The sequence below is a fragment of the Danaus plexippus genome, chromosome 15, assembly GCF_018135715.1.
Source record: "Danaus plexippus chromosome 15, MEX_DaPlex, whole genome shotgun sequence".
NCBI classification, from domain to species: Eukaryota; Metazoa; Arthropoda; class Insecta; order Lepidoptera; family Nymphalidae; genus Danaus; species Danaus plexippus.
This window is the reverse complement of record NC_083547.1, coordinates 419,416-440,702: the sequence shown is the minus strand read 5'-3', so window position 1 is coordinate 440,702 and position 21,287 is coordinate 419,416. Positions and strand designations below refer to the sequence as shown.

General features: G+C 45.3%; 2 protein-coding genes across 6 annotated transcripts; one reads left to right on the top strand and one right to left on the bottom strand.

The window, feature by feature from the left end:
* The first annotated feature begins 58 nt into the window (after nt 1–58).
* On the top strand, nt 59–18,827 carry LOC116766101 (neurogenic protein mastermind-like). 5 transcript variants are annotated; one of them, XM_061522738.1, is made up of 9 exons: nt 59–720; nt 6,597–6,804; nt 9,518–10,258; nt 12,191–12,308; nt 13,238–13,360; nt 16,099–16,362; nt 16,729–16,891; nt 17,240–17,315; nt 17,858–18,827. In XM_061522738.1, the coding sequence occupies exons 1-9, from the start codon at nt 656–658 to the stop codon at nt 18,167–18,169; spliced, it is 2,070 nt and encodes a 689-aa protein (XP_061378722.1). In that variant the 5' UTR covers nt 59–655; the 3' UTR covers nt 18,170–18,827. The 5 variants fall into 5 exon arrangements, with proteins under 5 accessions (XP_061378722.1, XP_061378724.1, XP_061378723.1 ...); XM_061522740.1 differs by having other exon boundaries at nt 6,597–6,813; nt 17,240–17,294; nt 17,861–18,827; XM_061522739.1 differs by having other exon boundaries at nt 6,597–6,813; nt 17,240–17,294.
* LOC116766103 (CD82 antigen) lies at nt 18,824–21,273 on the bottom strand. Its single transcript, XM_032655763.2, is given in 6 exon segments — nt 18,824–19,482; nt 19,959–20,153; nt 20,250–20,348; nt 20,351–20,443; nt 20,542–20,760; nt 21,060–21,273. Coding segments are annotated over 6 exon segments (948 nt in total). The 5' UTR covers nt 21,114–21,273; the 3' UTR covers nt 18,824–19,194.
* Nucleotides 21,274–21,287: the final 14 nt, after the last annotated feature.

Below are 21,287 nucleotides of genomic sequence, written 5' to 3'. Positions count from 1 at the left end.
GATCCAAAGACAGGAATCTAGTTAATGCGTCATAAAACGGCAATGTAAGCGTCTCCGAAGTCCGACCTCCGTCAGTCAGTTGATGTTTGAGATCTTAGTGGTATTGAGCGCATTGAGTTATTGCGAATTGTTTTAGAACTTTTGAATAATTTTTTATAAGAATTTACTAAGAGAAGTATATGTTAAAATACAATAATTATTGCCTTCCATATGTGCGAATGCCTCCAGTTATTTAATATAAGTTTGTGCAAGTTAAATATTTTACTCCGGATGATTGTGCTGTGACTTCATAACTTGTTTTATATCAAAACATTTGTTTTTCAAACATTTATATTACAACTCCACACGTATCTCGGTTGTTCAGTGAATTGTTATATAGCCTTGGCTAAAATTTTTGTAATATTACTCACTGTGTTTTGAAGACTGGTGTCAACATGAAAAATGTGCTTAGATTGTTGAGGACGAACTGTGGCTATTTTCTCATAGTGTTATCTCAGTTACGGTGCAGTACTTGAGTACTAAGTAGGTTAAGAGAGGGACAGAGAATGAGGGGGCAGAGGTAAAGTAGTCAGGAATCACCGTGGAGCACCTGGTGGGAGGCGGTGGCGCGGGCGGCTTGCTGCCCGGCGCTTCGCCCGCCCAGCACCCGCCCAACATGCTGCAGCCCATGGAAGAAATGATTCTTCCACCCAAACGACAAGCTGTTGTTGATCGCTTAAGGTATTTACAAATCAATATCTCTGTGCTAAGTGTAATCTAATATCTGCTGCTGATTACAGTAATGTTCTATTGAAGGTTTATTTATATATGACCTTCTTGTGCTGACTCGGCTGTATAGTATTAAGTAATATTTATCTCATTACCTGACAGCCCCCATTGATTTAGTTGACAACTAAAATAATAAAAATATACCTCGTTTAACAAGCTGATATGAAGTGATGTGTAAAGTGAGATTTATAATTATCTGCTGTAAATGGTGATTGATTTGCAAAATGACTTAAAGGAAAATATTCTATATTAGGTATTAGTTGTATAAAAACATAATTTTTATGTTGATTAATTTGTTATTAGCATCTGTTGTGAACTGGGTGATCATTGAAATGAGTCCATTGTTACAACAAATTATATATGATCCGGCGAGGTTGGTGTTTACTCAACAATTGGAATCCCATTGAAGGACCTTCATTGGTTTTCAGTAAGGGATTAAACCTTATGTTGAACTTTGATATTGATTATGGTCAAAATTAATATTCTGATTATATTTTATTTCAATCCAGAAGTGTATGTGTCAGTGCAGGGTGTTATAGTTTGGGGCATGTAGTATTGAGGGAGCTAGCACAGACACACTTGATTACTCCATCAGTCATTCTCCCAATGTTTTTGTAACTCTTGAAGTCTAACTCTTGAACATATAATGTTATGTAAGGTCAAAACATTATTTTATTTCGTAATTCATACTATATATATTGTTTGTGATGTATTGTAATATGTAAAATCTAAAATAAATTTTTCAGTGTAATGACAGTTTTTTCATATAAGATTTTATTATTTCATTTTATATTATGTTAATATTTATATTACAGTAAATTATTATCAGTTTCGTATATTTTCCACTGAAATTAAATAGCGTGTCTTATAGTAAATCCCGTTACAATAACGACATTTTAAACGTAAAAATTATTATCTATATGTTCGTGTGTACTGTCACAAATAACACAAGTGTGTTGTGTATGAGTTTGTTGGTACTGATACCGTCAGCGGTATCTCGGTTGTAGTGACAGGTGAGGAGGTCCGACCGCGGCCGCGACACTGTCTTTATCGTGTGTTTGCTCGCTGTCGACTGTCGACTGTCGACTGACGACTGGTCAATGAACTAAACAAAAACACCCGACACCCGTCCGCAGCCCGGGAGCCGGGACCGTCCGCAACTAAACTATTACAGAATAAACGATACATCTCTATATGAATATATCGTTTTATTAACTTTCATATCTCTACAGTAATGTCTACTCTGTATTTTCGTACGTCCTATCGTCTATACAGCGTATTTGGTGTTAGAGTAATCGATCTGATCAATCCGTCCGTCGAGCGTTATCGTGACGGAGCCAGGTAGTGTCGGAGGTGTCCTGGGCGCGCGTCATGTAACCACGCCCTCGATGACTCTAGATGTAACATCTAGAAGTGGTGCACCGTGCAGGTCGCTCGCTACACTCTGTGCGGAACGAGTTTCTAAAGCCGTACGCTCGACTCGGATCTCTATATTCAACTTTATATAATGAATGTGAAATCTTAAACACACTGCGGTCTGCTCTATCGACGTACCCTGGGTATATCTGTGTATTATATAGTAAACACATGTTGACGTTGTGTGTTTTGTACAGCGTCAGAGTTACTTACTGTATATTATCCTACACATGTATACGTATAATATATGTAAGTCGGTGAGAGCGTCAGTAATGCAATACAGATAACATTTATGAATGTATCCGAACATTTTAAAATAGCGGAAACGAATTATCTACGAGGAAAACCTATACGAACTCTTTGGATAAAAAAAAAGATATGTGATGAGAATTATATATGAATATGTGACACGTTAGGAGACGAGAGCTAGTTATACATTAATGTTATGCATTGAATGTTATGTCATAATGTATATGTTGTATTAATATGGATACAGACTTTCACTCTTATCAAGCAGATCATTACTTGTTACACACTCACACACACACACTCACATACTCGCATACGAATGATATACATCGAGGGGAGTAGCGGGATAGTTCTGTTGCATATATCAATTGGTGTATGAAAGAATTATTTAAAATACTAATGTTAGAACCCGGAGCTACCACCATTCGCAGTCGGTTAAAAGTAGAAGTGGGCATGCTCTATAGAGACATTAGTAATGTGATGTACATCGAGAGAAAGTGTGATAGTAGAGCGAGACTGGTTGTGGTGCTATCAGAGCTGCTGGGGTGGGGAAGGGGGGAACTGGTACGGTGTCTCCACCGACAAGCAAATAGACAAGTGAAATGTATATATGATATTAGGTGATCTTGAATAAGATTAAATTTTTTTTATATATTCCTACGTCCACATCACACGGCCTTAATATATATTATGGCTGAATATGATAACATTTTTATTATTCGCTTCAAAATGTATATTAAATATCTAAAGTAGTCCCGGAGACGTCGATCGCGGGCCGTGCGGAGTCGGTCGTAGGACTAGTATTGTCCGGGATCTCGTTACAATGTATCTACTTTCATCACGTCGCCATATCCCGCTACGTTATCTCTTATCCGTGCGCCGCCCCCTCCGCCGTCGTTTTCTGAGAGTGTCAGTGCATTAGTTTTCGTCAGTTCACGTCACCGTCGTCATGGCAACGTCTCCCAGCCTCGGGCGCGCGTCAGAGCGACACGGCCGGTGACGTCACCCGCCGTGCACGTGTGTGCGTGCGGCCCGACTTTACCGATGTATCATGTAGCGGATGTCGCCCGTCGATGGTTTTCTCTCAAACTCGAAACTCCTCTCCCTCCGCCCCCCCTCCCCCGGCTGGTGTCCAGCGAAGTCGCTCCAGTTACAGAGACAGCTTCATACGTAACAAGTGGACGCTATGTTGAACGCGTCGCACTTATTATACTTACCTACTGTATTATTTATCACATATTTGTATGAGCATTGCGACGCGTTCTCTATTACATATACCTTAGCACGTAGCAGTCTCGTAACATATATGCATGTTTATCCTCACAAAATATTACCTACGTAGACATTTCAAACCACATTGGATCGAGCGTGGTCCAGGGAATCGCTAATGATGTTGCTAAATTCGAATATTAGAATGGAAAATGCGAAGGTGAATTCATCCAACCTTGAACCCTTCACCGACCGCGCGCTCGGCAGCTGATGGATGATCAAGAGTCGCGCACGTTACGCTCGCAAACGAAATTCACTGTATAAACATCAGCTGAAGGTGAGTCGGTGGTCGCGGCTGACTGACCACCGGCGGCCATCAATAGTAATAGTGTATAAGACGTGACCTGTCAGCGATTTCACTTCATTATATATCTAACCTGGCGCGTCTCGAGCACATGCCAACCTGTGTTCGAGGCGCTCCCCCGTCCTGTCTGGTCGCTTCTCAGGTCCACGTCCTCGTTTTAATTCTACATCGCAACTACTCACAACAGGCAGTACATCAGCCCACACACACCTACAGGAATCCATACTTTCGCCTATGAATCCATTGTCCAATGTTTTCTGCGCGTGTGACGCTTTCCATAGTTCTTACACTCATGTTCCATTCTCTGACGTGGACCAGACTGTTTATACTCTACGGTGTGTATGGATCTTTCGGTATTCCCCTTATCTGCCTATCATACCCTCGTTCAGTCCCTCGTCAAACGACTCCCTTCAGCTTCCGTTATTATTTAATTTACCATATATGCTCATTCCTTTAACTAAAGTACAAATAAAGCATGATATATAAAAATACATAGTTAATAGTTAATTTTTCATAAAAAAGTACGAATTTTAAATTTTTCCTATGATGTTATTCTTGGATTTTTGTCTAAGTTTTCACAAGTATTCAGGGCGTCGCTCCTTATCCCTCGGGATTCGAGGGACGAAATGTAGTTAATATGTTAGTTCACCGCTAATAAAATTGAGCACACAGAATATATTTGGTTTCATTAGCATTTAAGTTGATTGTATATTATGTAAAAAAATCTCATTACAAATAAAAAGTCTATAGTTTTTTGGTCGGAGAAGATCACAAACTGGACGTTCATGGAAACATTAAGATAAGGGAATTGTACAGTAACGTAAAGATAAGATAAAAGGATTGTTTATTCAACGAGATTATAATATTAAAACGGTCGAACGGCGACGCTGTTAGGTGGCCCTCTGCTAGACAATCAACTAGAGACCGCCAAACTGTTAGACAGACCGTTTGTTAGGTGGTTCAACTGTTAGTCAGACCGTCTGTTAGATGGTTCAACTGTTAGACAGACCGTCTGTTAGATGGTTCAACTGTTAGACAGACCGTCTGTTAGATACTTCAACTGTTAGACAGATCGTCTGTTAGATGGTTCAACTGTTACACACCGTCTGTTAGATGGTTCAACTGTTAGACAGATCGTCTGTTAGATGGTTCAAATGTTAGACAGACCGTCTGTTAGATGGTTCAACTGTTAGACAGACCGTCTGTTAGATGGTGCAACTGTTAGACAGACCGTTTGTTGGATGGCTCAACTGTTAGTTAGATACTTCAACTGTTAGACAGATCGTCTGTTAGATGGTTCAACTGTTACACACCGTCTGTTAGATGGTTCAACTGTTAGACAGATCGTCTGTTAGATGGTTCAAATGTTAGACAGACCGTCTGTTAGATGGTTCAACTGTTAGACAGACCGTCTGTTAGATGGTTCAACTGTTAGACAGACCGTCTGTTAGATGGTGCAACTGTTAGACAGACCGTCTGTTAGATGGTGCAACTGTTAGACAGACCGTCTGTTAGATGGTGCAACTGTTAGACAGACCGTTTGTTGGATGGCTCAACTGTTAGTTAGATGGTTCAACTGTTAGACAGACCGTCTGTTAGATGGTTCAACTGTTAGACAGACCGTCTGTTAGATGGTTCAACTGTTAGACAGACCGTCTGTTAGATGGTGCAACTGTTAGTCAGACCGTCTGTTAGATGGTTCAACTGTTAGACAGACCGTCTGTTAGATGGTGCAACTGTTAGACAGACCGTCTGTTAGATGGTGCAACTGTTAGACAGACCGTCTGTTAGATGGTGCAACTGTTAGACAGACCGTTTGTTGGATGGCTCAACTGTTAGTTAGATGGCTCAACTGTTAGACAGACCGACTTCTATATGTTCGGACCGTCGAAAGGTTATAAAGGTTGTTATTTCGTCCAGTGCCTTTATTTACTTAGAGTAACTAAATACTATTGTATTTGGTTTAACCTTAAATATGTTTTATACGTAAGGAACGTTTATTCATGTTATATCCTAAACAAAAACTTGAATAATTTAACAATTGAATATGTTAAAATATGCGAACATCAATTTGTGGTCGCTTACAAGTGACCCTCGAACCGTACTGTATAATTTCTTGTTTCCAAAGTAACAGGCGTGACTTATCCAACAGTTAGCTAATATCCCAGTATTCAATTATTGATTATACGATTCATTACCTCACCTTAAAACATGAACGCTGATCGTCGGGGATTCGGGTTATAACGATTTTCATTTCTCCATCAATACACTCGCACATGGTCATCTGATGAAGAGGTGTGGAAACCCACGTTCGTTAATGTTCGACAGTGAGGGTCGTACGATTTAACTGAACTTAATTTAAATACATTACACAAAATTTACATACAGACGACGACATTTACAGTTAAAATATAGCTCGGGTATGTGTTCGCGTGAGACTTGGTACATGTCCGACTTATAATAATCTTGTTAAAACTGGTTTGCTTATTAAAACTACGAATCATCTGTTAAAATCTTTACCGAACGTGAATGTAACTTGTGAACTATGATGTCGAGTAACAGAAATTAATAATGTCAATGGTATTAACAGACGAAGAATAGAGACGTACAGGCGGCGGCAGTCGGAGTGCGTGCCGAGGTTCGACCAGTCGTTCAGCGGGGCCTGCGAGCAGCAGAACCTTGAGACGAATGCGCTGCAGAAGAGGTTCCTGGAGGGGAAGGCCAAGAGACAGGCCAAGAAGACGGACCGGAAGCCCGAGCTGGCCGCGATCAGCAGCAACCTGCACAGCAGTCTCCATGTGAGCTGTGTGAGATATCTGACCATTCCTTACTATTTGAAGACAATCACATTTATAAATATTCCACATTGATACCTATAATACATGAGGCGGTGTGTACATGTGTGTATGTTAATGTCGTAGGTTCCCGTGTTTGAAAACGTTTTAGCGATCGCTTCGTACAGCGACTGGCCGTGTTTGAATGTCACCTTGGATGTTTGACCTCAGATTTCCTTCGATTTCGTTCATGCGATGACGGATACGTTCAAATTATATTACTGTATTTATTTTACATTAATCGTCGTAATAGTCATTCTTACTTGCGTTCCAGACACCCGTATACCAAGTTATAGATATGAGCATCCCAGGTGTAAACGAGATTTTATTAATCCGTCATCCGTTAAATTTCGCAAGAATACAGAATCAGCTGAGCGTAACGTCGTCGAGTTGGGTCGTTATTGTTAACAAATCTATTAAAAGCCTTCCTCTAAGAGTCTGTTAAAACAATAGTACTAGAAGTTTTATAAGACAGGTGTTTTGTGATGGCCGAGCCTTTCCTAATGTAACCACGACGGTACAAACGGCTTCTTACTTGGTATCCCGTTAGATGCACAATAACGGGTAGTTGCATATGATGTTCTGGTTTAAAACAATTCTCTACTATTACATAGTTTATGATATAGGCCCGTCCTGACCACACATAAACATAAGGGCAGATACAACGTGAACCCTTAATTTACTGCGGATTAACTCCGAGAAAAATATAGCTCGATATCAGAATAATTAGAGCAGTGACAAAAATACACGATTGTTATAAAACGTTTTTCTTTGTTATATATGTATTTAGAATCCACATTGAGTGGAAAACAAAGTGAAGGGTATGTGGATGTCGATATGGTCAGAAGTCAAAACATGACACGAGCCCAGGTGACATTGTCACTGGCTCTATACAATAAAAGTGTCAAAAAAAGGTTTACTCTCTATACACCATTTAAGTTCAAAGGTTATTCAGATTAAGAAGAGAGGAAGTAGTATTTGAATGTTTAAAGACAATATTGGTCGTCACCCTTAGCGTACTGTTTATATAAAAAGTTTTTGTAAATAATACACAAAGAATAGCCGCCAGGTCGCTATGTAATATATATCGGCGGTCGTTGTGTGAGTGCGCCAGTTGAAAGGTCACGTGCTTGTAACAGGGGAATGTTGGAGGCAAAAGAAATACAACGGGGCACGTGGGCCGCGGAGCACGTGTGGAGGAGGCTGGCCGGCCGGCCGGTCGGTCTACGGTCTTCACGGCGGACGACGTGTTGTTCTGCTTTACGTTGATTAACTTATCACATTTACAAACTACATGTCTGTGTTGTAGATAACTGCCTCGTATACTATTCTTAAATCGTAAGCAGTGTCATATATAATATACCTCGTAATCCACAGTTTTAAATACCCACGAATCGTTCACTGCACAGTGTGTTGATAGTCCTGTTATTCATACGCTATATTTAATTGTTCTCACGACGTGAACTCACAGTAAGCGGTCGTCTAACAGAGCTCGGTGTCGGCGATACGTACAATAATTATATGATAGACTAGATTATCGCAGCACACAGCAACATCCACGGTGAGGACATCTACATATAGTATAACTACATCCACACCATCCGAGACGACAATGTTATTTATTGAGGTGCACTAACTGTTGAGTTATTGATTGCAGTTTGTTTAGTTGTAGGCAGGCATACAGAATCAGTGTAGATGTCCCAAAGAAGACAGTTATCTTTTGAATAATGTCATTATATTGTTGTGTGTGTGTGAGTGTGTGCGTGTGTGTGTGAATCGGTTGGTTGTGAATGTGGATCTGGCGAGTATTGCAAACAAGAGTTACACAACAACGATTGTCTCACGGCGGCCGCTCGCTCCAGTCGCGCGGCGGTGACCTTCCGCCGAAGCTTTTACTGAACCTCGGTTAAACACATCATACTTATTACGCCGAGCAACAATAGTCTCGTCGCTGACGCCCGGGTCGAGTCCCGGGGGACATTCCGTGGACTCAGACACATGTGACATTCTCGGCTTCGGGATACCAGACGAGACGTTCGTATAATGTAGATAATGTTGTTGCTATCATTACTGCTGCCAGAGACGATCTTCTTACATCTACACGCAGACACCTATGTAAAATATATACAATATATGTGTATATATATATATATATGAATATTTATCATTTGTTCAGAAAAAATAAATTTAAATATAGGTACGACGTAATAGATTTTCTGAATAAATTTCCTACTGTTAAAATTACTACTACAAGTGTGTTTGTTAATGCGCCTGCTGCTCATTACTGTTGATTGTTCTTGTGAGGCGGGAAAGAAAAATATTCACAGGTAAGGCGGTCCCTTCGATGTGGCCGACAGTCATGGGAAACCACTGTTCGATCTGGTTACACTTTAGGTGTTGCAGCATACAGAGTACTACTCAGATATTATGATTGACTTCGGGTCACGACGATCATCTCGACGCTGTCGATGAATATTATTTGTCATGTAACATTGTCGTTTCTCAAAACTAACTTAAATGTTTCTTGAATAAAGTCAAAAGTATTTTAATTATTATTACATTGACGTTTCGTGAATATGTAGATGACATTCAAAGACTTATTGTGGTTAGAAAACTGTAGAGGTTCAGCGACAGTGATCCCTGGGACCTGAAGAGCTATATGGAACCGTTGTTGCAGCAACAAAAGTTCGGTTGTGTCGACTACGAGCCTCCGGCTAAGATACAATGCGGGGGCGGAGGGGGCGCGTCCGCCGGCCCCGGGGAGGGCCTCACCAAGTTCTCGGTGGAGATCGTGCAGCAGCTGGAGTTCACCACGTCCGCCGCCGACTCTCAGCCGCAGCAGATATCCACCAACGTGACGGTGAAGGCCCTCGCCAACGCCGTCAAGACGTCGGGCTCCCCGCCACCGCCGCCGCAGCCCGCCCAGCCCTCGCAGCCGCCCCGGATGCCCTCGCCCCTGGACTGCGAGCGGGAGTGCAAGGCGGAGTGCAAGTCCGAGGCGGCCGACGACGAGTTCGTGGGGCTGGACGAGTGCGCCGCCGCTCTCGAGAGGGACGCCGCCTCCGCCTTCCCGGGCCTGGCCGACCTCATAGGGGAGGACGACGGAGACGACGCCTTCGAGTATCTCATCACCGAGATCTCCGAGTATCCGGAGCTCATGAAGGACTTCGACCTGGACGGCGGGAAGACCAACGGGGGCGGCGGACCGGGGGCCGAGCCGCCACGGCCTTATGGGGAGATGTCGCCCGCGGCGCAGACCCTCAAACACATGGCGGAGCAGCATCAGCAGGCGGCCGGCGGGGACTGGGCGCGGTTCCGCGGGTACAACTACCGCCCGCGGCCGCCGCCTCCCGCACTCGAACACCTGCACATGACGCAGCAGCAGCAGATGCACCTCTCGCAGCCTCACAACCTTCAGGTGAGTAACGCTCTACGACATCTCCACCTACGTATCCGTCCATGTATAATCTTCTCTTCCCTCCTCGCCTCGTACCCCGGTTCCCGATCACCGCTCACCCGTCGCCTCATTCCGTGTAAGACGTGTCGTACAACATATAAAAAATATACGAGTGGGGTGTGGCATCGACCGCGGGGGTTGCGGGGGTGCGCGCGCTGATAGCCTCGCCTCACACCGGACAGCGGGCCGCGTTACACACCGTCCTGGTCGACGTTCGCTGTAACGCATACATTAACGAGGTCCCGCTCGTGTCCATAGATGCAGCATGTGGTGCTGGTCGCTGGCCGCGTGCGGTGGGACGCGGACACAGCCAATATTATTGAAACATATACGAGTACATAACAATGAGAGCGAGCCGCGGGCTGCGAGCCGCGGCTCGCTCGCTTCCTGTATGGTGAACACGTGTGCCGTGTGTCCCGACACTCTCATTAATGCGCTCCTACTCCGAGTCTCACCACACCGGACCCTCGTTGTTTCCTGTATTTTAATATATTTCGTAACATTACGTCTCGATCTCGACTCGATCTCACTCGCTCGCTCGTCGTCCGTGTTGCCCAGTGTCGTTTGAACGTTGAATAATATTTATTAATAAACAAACTAGTTTGTGTCTCCGCGTCCTCAACGCATCCGTTCTCCGGCTGGTTTTTAAACACAGCCTCGATTCAAATATTACTTACCTCGATTACAAATGTTAAGTGTTCGAGAAACATTTGTTACACAACCGCGTTCCTAATCTCGAGCCCGACACGTTGTATGGCTGATGTTTACCTAATTCATATTTATTTCTTTCCCTTATCACGAGTTCGTATCATCGGACTCGACACGGACGGTTTCGAGTTTTTCATCCATATACCTAGATCGTTACTGCCAGCTCGAATTATTACATTACTCCATACTATCTGTATTTAGTTTGATCATACTCATGTTAAGGACTGCGAACTCGTATATGTATAATATATATACATGTTACATGGAGTAGATTCGGTTTAAGTTGATGGAAGTCTATATTAGGACCGCTGTAGGGTGGGCGTGTGACGTCATGACGTACGTTACGTGTTTCTGTACGTGAAGTCCGCGGATACTGAGATCAATGACACTGCCAGGCGACTAGACTGAGGACGAGTTGGGTCTTCTACACATGCATATAACGCCGCGTCACATGTGCATGCACGAACACGCTCAGGTAGCGACGTTAGCGAGTGTACGGGCCGCACTATGACGAGGGACGAGGGACGGAGGACGGAGGACGGACTCATCACGATGTAGCCGGAGTAACGGTAAACTAGCTAGCGAGCCGCGCGCGGACTGCACCATCTGATAACGGGCGCCGTTAGCACGCTACCGACTACCTCACCACGGACGCACGGGTCTGACCCTGGGTGAGCTGCTTGACTACAGCGCGCTGGAGACATTCCCGTTGATTTAATAAATATTAGACACTCGGAAATTATTTAACCCATGTCAATAAAATGTCTCCGTATGTTCCTCGAAGGCTTTTAAAATATGTTTTATTGTTCGTAATTAATGTATGTCTGTCTGTCTCTACGAGGCTGTGACTTATAATATTTCCGTAATATGTAACGAGTTCCATCGAGTTTTTGATTACGTGAAGTATCAGAGTTAACTAACATGTAGGTGTCCCCGCTCGCGACTCGTCTCACCGACCGGCTCAGTATTGACGTGAGATAATTATATAGTTTCAATTCATTACTTAGTATCGCGTGTAAAGGTATATGTGCGGTACACAGACAGACAGACAGACAGATATCACTAATGATTGCATGAATATTAATAGGAATAAGTTTTTCCTTACATATGTTAAACCGTCGCTCTGTCTCGTAACAGTAGTGTGTGATATGTATTACGCAGTAATGTGAGGGTCGTCATGTCCAGGTGTCGGCGGCCCAGCACATGCAGGTGAGCTCGGCCGGAGGGCTGTCAGTGGCCGCGCAGCAGGGCATGTACGCCGGGTACAGTCACCAGGCGCCGTCACCGTCGCCGCACCATCAAGGTAGGTGGTAGGTGGCAGGTGCATCGAGTCGCCTCCTCGCCCCTGGAGGTGGCAGCTCGGACCACATACTTGGACTACCTCTATCGCTATATTCGTTCAGGTCTCTTTCTCTCGTGGCGCCTCCACGAGTCATCCGCCGCGACCTGCTTCCGGTCGTCGCAGCGGATGCTGTGGTTTCAGTCCGCTCGAAACTCTATCTAGTATAACCTTTCTCCAGTACAGCTCTCTAATCGTGTTATAAACACAAGAGAAAGGTATTCCTCGGTTTAATATAAATAATAATATTAGCGAGCGGAAGCCATTCCTGAACAGGTTTTTATTTGTTCATCGTGTTTTATCCGAAACAGAATTTTTATTCTTAAACCATCAATTTTTGTATAATCTCATTATTTATTCGCCAAACTGATATTTTCTATTGAGGTCTCGTGTTGTTATTTATTTATAAACAGATGTAAGCGAGTCAATGTCATCAAGACAAACAGACAAGCAGTGTTAACATACCTGCCTCCTGTACTGATACAAATATACAACATGTGTCCTGCCCATAGTTTCCGTACTATAAGTTTGCACGTGTTCGTAACTCGAACGTTGTAGTTTTACCGATAGTTACAAATTGATAAAGGACGATCGTCCACCGTGTAGTGCGACACGGAAAACGTCCAGTAAACGTACAGAAAAGAGCTATTTAAAAGAATATATATATAATATTTAAAGTGTATCCATGTATATTCAGCCTTAAGCCCGTATTATATATTTACTTTGAAGTATTTCCGAATACCGTCATACAGTATCTATTGTATGACGTCACCAGTCTACGACATTAGTCCCACCCCGGAATGTTATGACGTCACGAACTTGACGTCACATTTTTGAAGTAGTCATCCACAGCACGAGGGTGGTGTAAGTAATTCAGTGCGTCCCGTCTCCAGGTAACAGCTGCGATTCGTATTCCGTGTCCCAGTCGCAGAGCATCAAGTTCAGTCCGTCTATGAGGCCCCGCGCCGCGCCCCCGCAGCAGACCAACACGGGCCCGGCACAGGGGCAACCTCTCGGTGAGTTCGAACACGGTACATGTTACTAGCAGGGTCCGCTCGTGGAAGGTTCCAGATATGTTTAAAGCGAAACCTTAGCGAGATGTTACTGTATATTAAACTATTAAAAATAAAAGCGAGATTCTCACGAACATCATGCTTCACGAGATCGATTCATTACAATGCGACGGAGCCCCCGGAGCCACCGGAGCCCCCGCAGCCGTGTGGATGACGTCACTGAATCAATAAACCTCAAGCTCCAGCGGGGCGGCGGCTCTCATCCCGGCCGGCCTCACACACCGGGTTCGATTCCCGATCCGTGTACATTATGAGTCCGTGGTGTGGCCCTCGCGGACAGAAATTAATTGATTAAAACATTCATGTCGCTGATAACACGAGGTCTGTGTGGCGTCCGCATACGTCCTTAAAAACCATAAACAGCGTACATATTCTACGGCGGTCCTGTTGCCTATCGATGCACACTTCTGCCCACACTCGACCCTCCCAGCTGATTGAATCGTCTCAGCGCCGTCTGCTGCATCTCATTACGTATTAACCGAAGACTTCGATCCAGCTCTAAATTAATGTTTCCTCCCATCACTCACACAACCTCGCTCCGCACACACACACACACACACCACACACATACTATACGCTATGTATATAACATTCGTGTCGTCGCTGTCATCTGCAGGAGAACCCTGTGTCGAGAGCTTGTCCTCAACTCATTCCTGATCTCACATTTCTTATAATTATAAAGTATAGGTCTCTAACACTCTGCACAGTAAGTACGTAGTGCCGCGCGATCGATTCAACTCCCTCCCAGCCGCGCCGGGTTTCAATTGAAAAGTATGCTTATCATGAGTCCACATCGGCTCACTACGTACTCTGCGTTAACAGTTTTCAATACATCAATATTCTCACAATATAGTATTAAAATGGTTTATTGAATGACAAACTGGAAACGCTTCGTGTGTAGTCACGACGCTAACTTGGGTCATCATGTATCTTAACATAATATATATTTTGTATTAAAATGCCAGAAAGACCAGGATTATTGTATATGCATTGATATAATATATTCTGTTGCGGAGATAACGCCGGACACTACAGACATACCTTTTGATATACACATCAGTTGCTCTACTATACTCTATAGGGTATGTCCCGTTTCTTCTCCCGTGTATTGAATATAGTAAAAATTAAATTAGTACCATGAGACACGATCCGAACACAAACCCCGCTCGCATTATACGACGTGTGTCAGTATCAAATACATGTAATTACACCTATATATATCACAACACGTCGATACTCTTAGTCTGAGTTCACACCGTCTCACTGTACGGCTCGTTACAAGTTTTCCATTTATAATACCTCTCATGTGAATGTAAACGTTGAACGCTCCGTACGTCCGTGCTAACTGTACCGATACAGAGCATCACGGTTATAAAGACAGTTCCACACTCGACGGTTTAAATATTAATAATATGATATTTAAAATAAATGTGTCTCGTTGAATCTGATGAATTGTTGATGTGGCTCATGATGGACTCGCTTTAATGATTCAGGCGCGGGCTGAGCACGCTGACGACGGCTGTGAGAGACGAACGAAAGCTGTTTCGTAACCAAATCGCAACACATTTCCTTACACAACACGTTACATATATACATGTTTAATGTTCACCTCTCTTAGCTCAGTACAGTACGCCGACAGCGAGGTCCGTCTCGTACTAAATGATTCTGTTCAATTTTAATGCTTAGTAATAATTGTACTGGAAACGTACCTACTATCTGTTCTGAAGCGGTCGGCGCTCGCTGGTTATATATAAACACACTGAAATATTCAGAAACACACTACCATCCTGTTACAAGTTACTTGAAAATTTGGCTGTGAGCGACAGGACGTCCCCTACCATGAGTTCAAATCGATTTAAAAACATAGTTTTCATTCCTATTCCCAGATCGATATTATCACGCTCCAAGAATTATTATTGAAACACTGTAAACCGTTCTTGTTTAGTGCGAGAATCAAGTCTCGTAGTAGGGGCACAGTACAGCAATACATTATTGGGGTATTATTTCTGTAGTCGTTATGAAAGGAGTCTCAGTCTAGTCTGTCAGGCTCGGTCTAGACTTAGAGAAGCAGCCAGTGGAGCAGTCAGCCGGCCAGCTGAGAGGACGCGATCGATAACCACTCACACTGACACCTGCTATATCGCTTGTGTATTGAAAATATTATGTATTGTATTAAAATATTATTTAATTTTATATGTATTTAATATTCGAAGAAAAAAATGCGATTGTCTCATAAATCTACAGCTTTAAAGTAATATTTCAAACCTTAAGTGGAGCAAAACTTGCATTTAAGAGTTTTAACTTAGTATTAACTAAAAAGAAAACACATTAAATTTACTTTAATTAACCTTAAATTTAATTTGCAAAAACACTCACAAACAGCGTCGACAGATACTTTCCCGCGCAAAACTTAACAAACAAATGTCAGCAATTCAATGTCACTTCCGGTGCGTTCCGGAGTTCTTAATGTCCAGTCGGGATTCATTGTGTGTTCCCTACACATATAAACAACGAACACATGACGTTCAGCCCTCCGTGTACATTATCTGCACTGAACATAATGCCCCCCCCCCCCCTGTGCGATAGGATGCGGGTCAATAGACACACAACGTTTCCACATACTTTATTATGTATGAGTTTATAGAAAACATTAGTTATGAGAACGTTGTGTGGTGTCGTAGGTATAGCGGCGGCGGGGATTTCCCGCGAGCAGCAGGCCAAGATGCTCCAACAGCAGCAGCAGCAGATGCTGCGCGCCCAGCAGCAACAGATGCGTCCTCCCCCGCCGGAGTACAAGGCCAGATTCGCGGCCCGCCGGCCTGCACCCGCTCCCGCGCCCGCGCCCCGGGCCTTCGCCCCTCACGGCCGCCAGTACCCGCCCGACTGGAGGCACGTCCTCATACAGCAGCAGAACGCGCGCCAACAGTTTCCGCACCATCTCCAAGGTAGGATGATCAGAGCTATGTTCAGCTAGTGGTTGCATAAAACTTATATGGAGGTCCATGTGATGGCTTACTGGTAAAGCGACCGTTACTTGTTACACCAAAGGCTGTAGCTTCGGGCCCAGCTCGTGTCGTGTGACCATCGACACCTTCTATATTTTCTCATTTTACTTCCTTAATACATCATTCACGGGCAGACGAGGTGATCACGGTTGCTGCAAAGTAACCGAAACGTCGGGATTATGTAGTTTTTAAATAATAAAATCCGCGTAGTAAATCCGAAAAATACTAGTTTCATTTAAATGAATACTCGCGAAAATCTTAGATCTCATTACATCATTCAAAGTTTACTCTCCTTATATCAACCAGGAGGCAATTTCAACATGGGCGGCATGGGCGGTATGGGTGGCGTGGGCAACATGGGCAACGTTGGCGGCGTGAACACCAGCATGGCGCAGCAGCAACAGATGCAACTCCAGCAGGCGAGACTGCAGCAGCAGCAACAGCAGCTGATGCAGCATCAACAGCAGAGGTGAACCACCAGCACGGACACACTCCTCGAACACGAGATTATTATTCGGATTATTCTTTAACATATCATCGACTGTCCCCGAGGCTACATTTAATTAATATTTCCATTTTCTGACACGCGCTGGTACATTTCGTATAAGAAATTTCAAATATAGTGAAATTAGAAATTTTCTTTGTTTCCTTTGGTAATATATTAAACAAAGGATTTAAATTAGTTTAAACAAGGAACGAAAGGTAACACCTGTGTAGAGATAATCTGACGCATTAGATAACAGATAGGAACGGGATCAAACGAGCGTTATCAGGACTGGGCGAAAATTAACATCACATAACATAACGTTGTTCGCAGAACGTCGAGCCAGCAGCAGTCGTCCATGTCGCAGCTGATGATGCAGCAGAACCAGGTGATGACCGTCCAGGCACAGGTTCATACTTACTACCTCTAATACAATATAACACACGACTCATTCCTCGACCGAGATTCAAAACACATCCGTCAGAGGCAGCACCGTCGGAGGGGGGGGGGGACTGCGCCCCTTCAGCACTCTTAATGACAATATATACATAATAACTGACAGATGGAGGGCCGGGGGAGACACGCGTCGGCGGAAGACTTGGTGTTTTGGTTCGGAGATTAATGGAAATAATAACACCAGCGATGCCTCCGGGACCTCCAGGGTACATCTCTGTGGGAGAGGCGACGCTAATATATAATCTCCCGTATTCCTCAGCCCTGTGTCGTTGCTCACTTTTTTTTTGTTTTTATTTTGCCCTACATTTAAGATAAGTCACAACACATAACCCGCCCCGTGGTTCTGTCTCTGGCGGATCTTCCGTACATCATAACCGGTGCTGGTCACTGCGACGCTGCTTTCAGTGTTTCAAATCTACACATCTAGACCAGTCATCGGAATGTTATAAGTGGTGAGGTGTGCGACGCTCTGTTATATCGTTCGTCATGTTACAGCAGATGCCGAACATCCACATGTCCCAGTCCCAGAGCATGAGCATGGCGGGCATGTCCATGCCCCACAACGCGCACGCGGGCCACGGCGGGACGCACGCGGGGCACGGGACGGGACATACGGGCCACGCGGCGCATGCGCAGGCCGCCCCGATGCACTTCCCCGGGCTGCAGGCGGGCGGGTCGTTCGCGGGGCAGGCGGCCGACTTCAACCTGGACTTCCTGGACAGCATGCCGTCCACGGACGCCAGCAGCCTCACCGCCCAGGAGCTGCTCAACTCCCTCGACAACTCCTTCCTGAGCGACATCCTGTAGACTCCGGGCGCTCTCTCTCTCTCTCTCCGCTGACGTCATCGTCTCGAGGAATTAGCACAAAACACATTTCCATAGTTTTATTTACAATCAATTTATTTATCGCCGGACGAGACGCGGCAGTGTGCGGGTGGACTTGGTCACTCGTCGCCGAGCCTCCGGTGCGGGCGTGCGCGGCCCGGCGCGGCCCGGGCGCGTCGCCGTGGTTAGGTCGTTCACAGAGACTGAGTTCCGAAGCCGGCTCCACCGGAGTGCGGTGTGTGTGTATATTACTTTATTTATAGTTGAAATGTAAATGTTTATTATTGAGGTAATCGTGAGGTCGTTTCCGTACCTAAGACGTAGCAGCCACACTGTGATGTCGGCCTCGGCCGTCTCTAGCATAGTGAATAGAATCAATTATTACGAAACAGAATATCGTCATGGCGGAGGCTCTCGGAACGCGGGTTCCGTAGCAGTCCAGCGACGATCCGGACGAGGAGGACGATTTTGTTATTTATACCCGAAACTGAATGGACGTAGAGCGCGCGGCTCGCGGGCGCTCCGGAGCGAGCCCGAGGCGGCCGTGACCGAGTGTAACATTCCAAAGCCATTGTTAACAATGTTTTTAACTTTAGGACCAATTTTTGAATGTTCTTTTGAAAATAATATTACATATTGAGATGATGTCTTTTATTTCCGTCCGCCGCGGCCTCCCGAGGACGCGGGGCTCGGTCGGCGACCCCGACCCTTCCAGCGGCAGAAAAACACTCCGGAGAGAAAGTTCACAGGCGCAGTTCGCAGATACTTATGGCACATGGACACTATGCGGCGACACGGCTCCCGGACTGATCTGTTCCTGGACACTACGACGAGCTTAAGTTATTATTGCGGTTGTTCAATCTCCTTAAACCGAGGTCGCAGTGTGGATCCCGCCCGGCAGCTCGTGGTAGTTTTCACCACATGATAGAATCGGCTTCGTGCTTGTACAGGATTTGTGAGAACTTGTCCAGTTTCCTCTCCAGGGCGTTGATCTCCGCGGCTAATTCTCATACCATCTCGTTGGGTTTGTCGCGGAAGATCCTCGGGTTCCTGACCCGCGGACTGTAATAGTTGTTGGGCTGGACGTACTTCGCCGTGATCGGCTCGTGCGGCATCGACTTCCGATCCGTCTGCTGGATGATGAAGTGCACGTCCTGGCGGCGTTTCCGGTAATGGATGCACGAGTAGACGGTGCTCAGCAATATAACCAGCTTGAAAATGACCACGCTGAATAGGGACAGCATGAACACCAGGTACTGCTGCTGGTACCAGGCCTCGATCTTTGACAGACAGCCCTGGAATTAAGGGAGACGATATTTTTAGTGACCGATAAAAACAATAAAAGTATCCACGCTGCTAGAACGAATGGTTTTCAATGGAAGTCTGTTATGAAACAGAGAATATTTGTAACCAGGTATTTACACTCGCGTTCGAGTCGCGAGACGAGGCACGAGCCGAAGCACAAAGTGAGAGTGTAAATACTCGCTCGCGGCTCGCCCCGTGTCTTGTCTCGCGCCTCGCAGCGCTCGTGTCCTGAGGTGTGAGCGAACGAGGTGCGAGCTGTGATACGAGACGAAGCACGAGTTGAGGTACGAGGCGAGAGTGTAAATACCGGGTAACGCCCACTAATCTGATAGAAAGAGGTTTGTTTTTTTATAATCTCAGTGAAATAATATCATGTCCGTTACAGACCGGACAAGATAGTGTAGGAGCTTAGACCATTTTTTTAGAAATTGAGGTAAGTTTTAAGATAGATGGCCTCTTTTCTCACCGAGGAGTGCCTGTACTCATTTTCGGTGACTTCCTGGCATCGCGAACCGTTGAGGGGCGCGGGGTCCAGGTAGGACCCTCCGGCGCGCTGGACGCAGCAACTGAGAGGAGCGGAGAGACCCCGCGGACCCAGCCGCCGCAGCTGCCACGACGACAGGTCGTAGTTACGCGCGCCCGTCATGCCGCAACACTTCAGCTGGGGGTGGGATATTAACAGGAATTACATTTTGGACCGTCGCGCAGCTATTGTAACCATTTCAAAACAATTGAATGGCAAGTGAACAACGTCTACCTCAGTCTGAGCAAGATCAACGGCAGTAGTGAAGTGCTCGTAGTCCGGCACGGCGTAGTGTCCCTGTAGGGCTCCGACGGCGCCTCCCGGGCTCCGTCCCCCGCTCCTCCGCCGCCCACACAACGAGGCCAAGTGGCCGCCGCCGCGCCGCCCGCGCACTCGCACACCAACAGTCCCACGACCAGGAGGAAATACTGGACAACAAGACACTGGTGACGAAAGACTGACTCGTAGAGAGGAGCAGAAGTAATGATACTTATTTTAATTACTATTTAGGATACGATATACGTACGACGGTTAAAATAGCGTAACCCGGCAAGTAAGCGGCCCAGACGCCCAACGCGCTGACAGCACACACGGTGAGTCCCGTGGCAAGGAGTGCCAGGGCCAGGTAGTAGAAGGGAGGCTCCTCCAGGCCGGTGTCGGGGGACACCAGTAGGCGAGATAAAAGGATTCGTTTTGAATCACTCAGAAGCAGAAATCCACAAACCACTTTCGCAAACCCGCAGCACTGTGGAAGCAAGATTTGTTTTTAACTGAAACAATGCAGACTTAGCACAAGTTTGCATCGCCGTGACGCGGTGCCGACCGTTTCTCATTCAATAGGTGATGTAGGAACATTTATGAATGGAAAACTATTAACGCTGAGTTTGTAATGTGGCGATGCTAACTTGGACTAAGCATGGCGATGAGGATCACCGACACACAAAACACACTGAATGTATTTCATAACACTTCAGTACTCTAGACCCTGCTTGGATTTGAGAATTGATATTATTATGAACAACGGAATAAAATGAATGTCCTTACGAAGAGTACGGTGTTGCAAGTCCCGAACAAGATTTTTCCTCTCGATACCGTCATTTTAATACTTGTCCTGCCTTTTAATATAACGAGTGCGCGCCGGCCGTCGACTGTACTCACACTGGACGAGCCTCGCTGAATAGATTCACCGGTTTTAGGGAGACACGGTCCGCTGGCCAGCGGGGTGACTAATAATTAAGCAAGTTTTGAGCACGTTAATGCATCAATTATTTT

Bases quoted from the DNA above. Each gene is read 5' to 3' on its own strand.
- LOC116766101 (XM_061522736.1), top strand. From the start codon at position 656: ATGCTGCAGCCCATGGAAGAAATGATTCTTCCACCCAAACGACAAGCT. The intron at 10,259-12,190 runs GTGAGTAACGCT...CGTCATGTCCAG, and splicing joins CGCAGCCTCACAACCTTCAG to GTGTCGGCGGCCCAGCACAT. The intron at 16,363-16,728 runs GTAGGATGATCA...TATATCAACCAG, and splicing joins GTTTCCGCACCATCTCCAAG to GAGGCAATTTCAACATGGGC.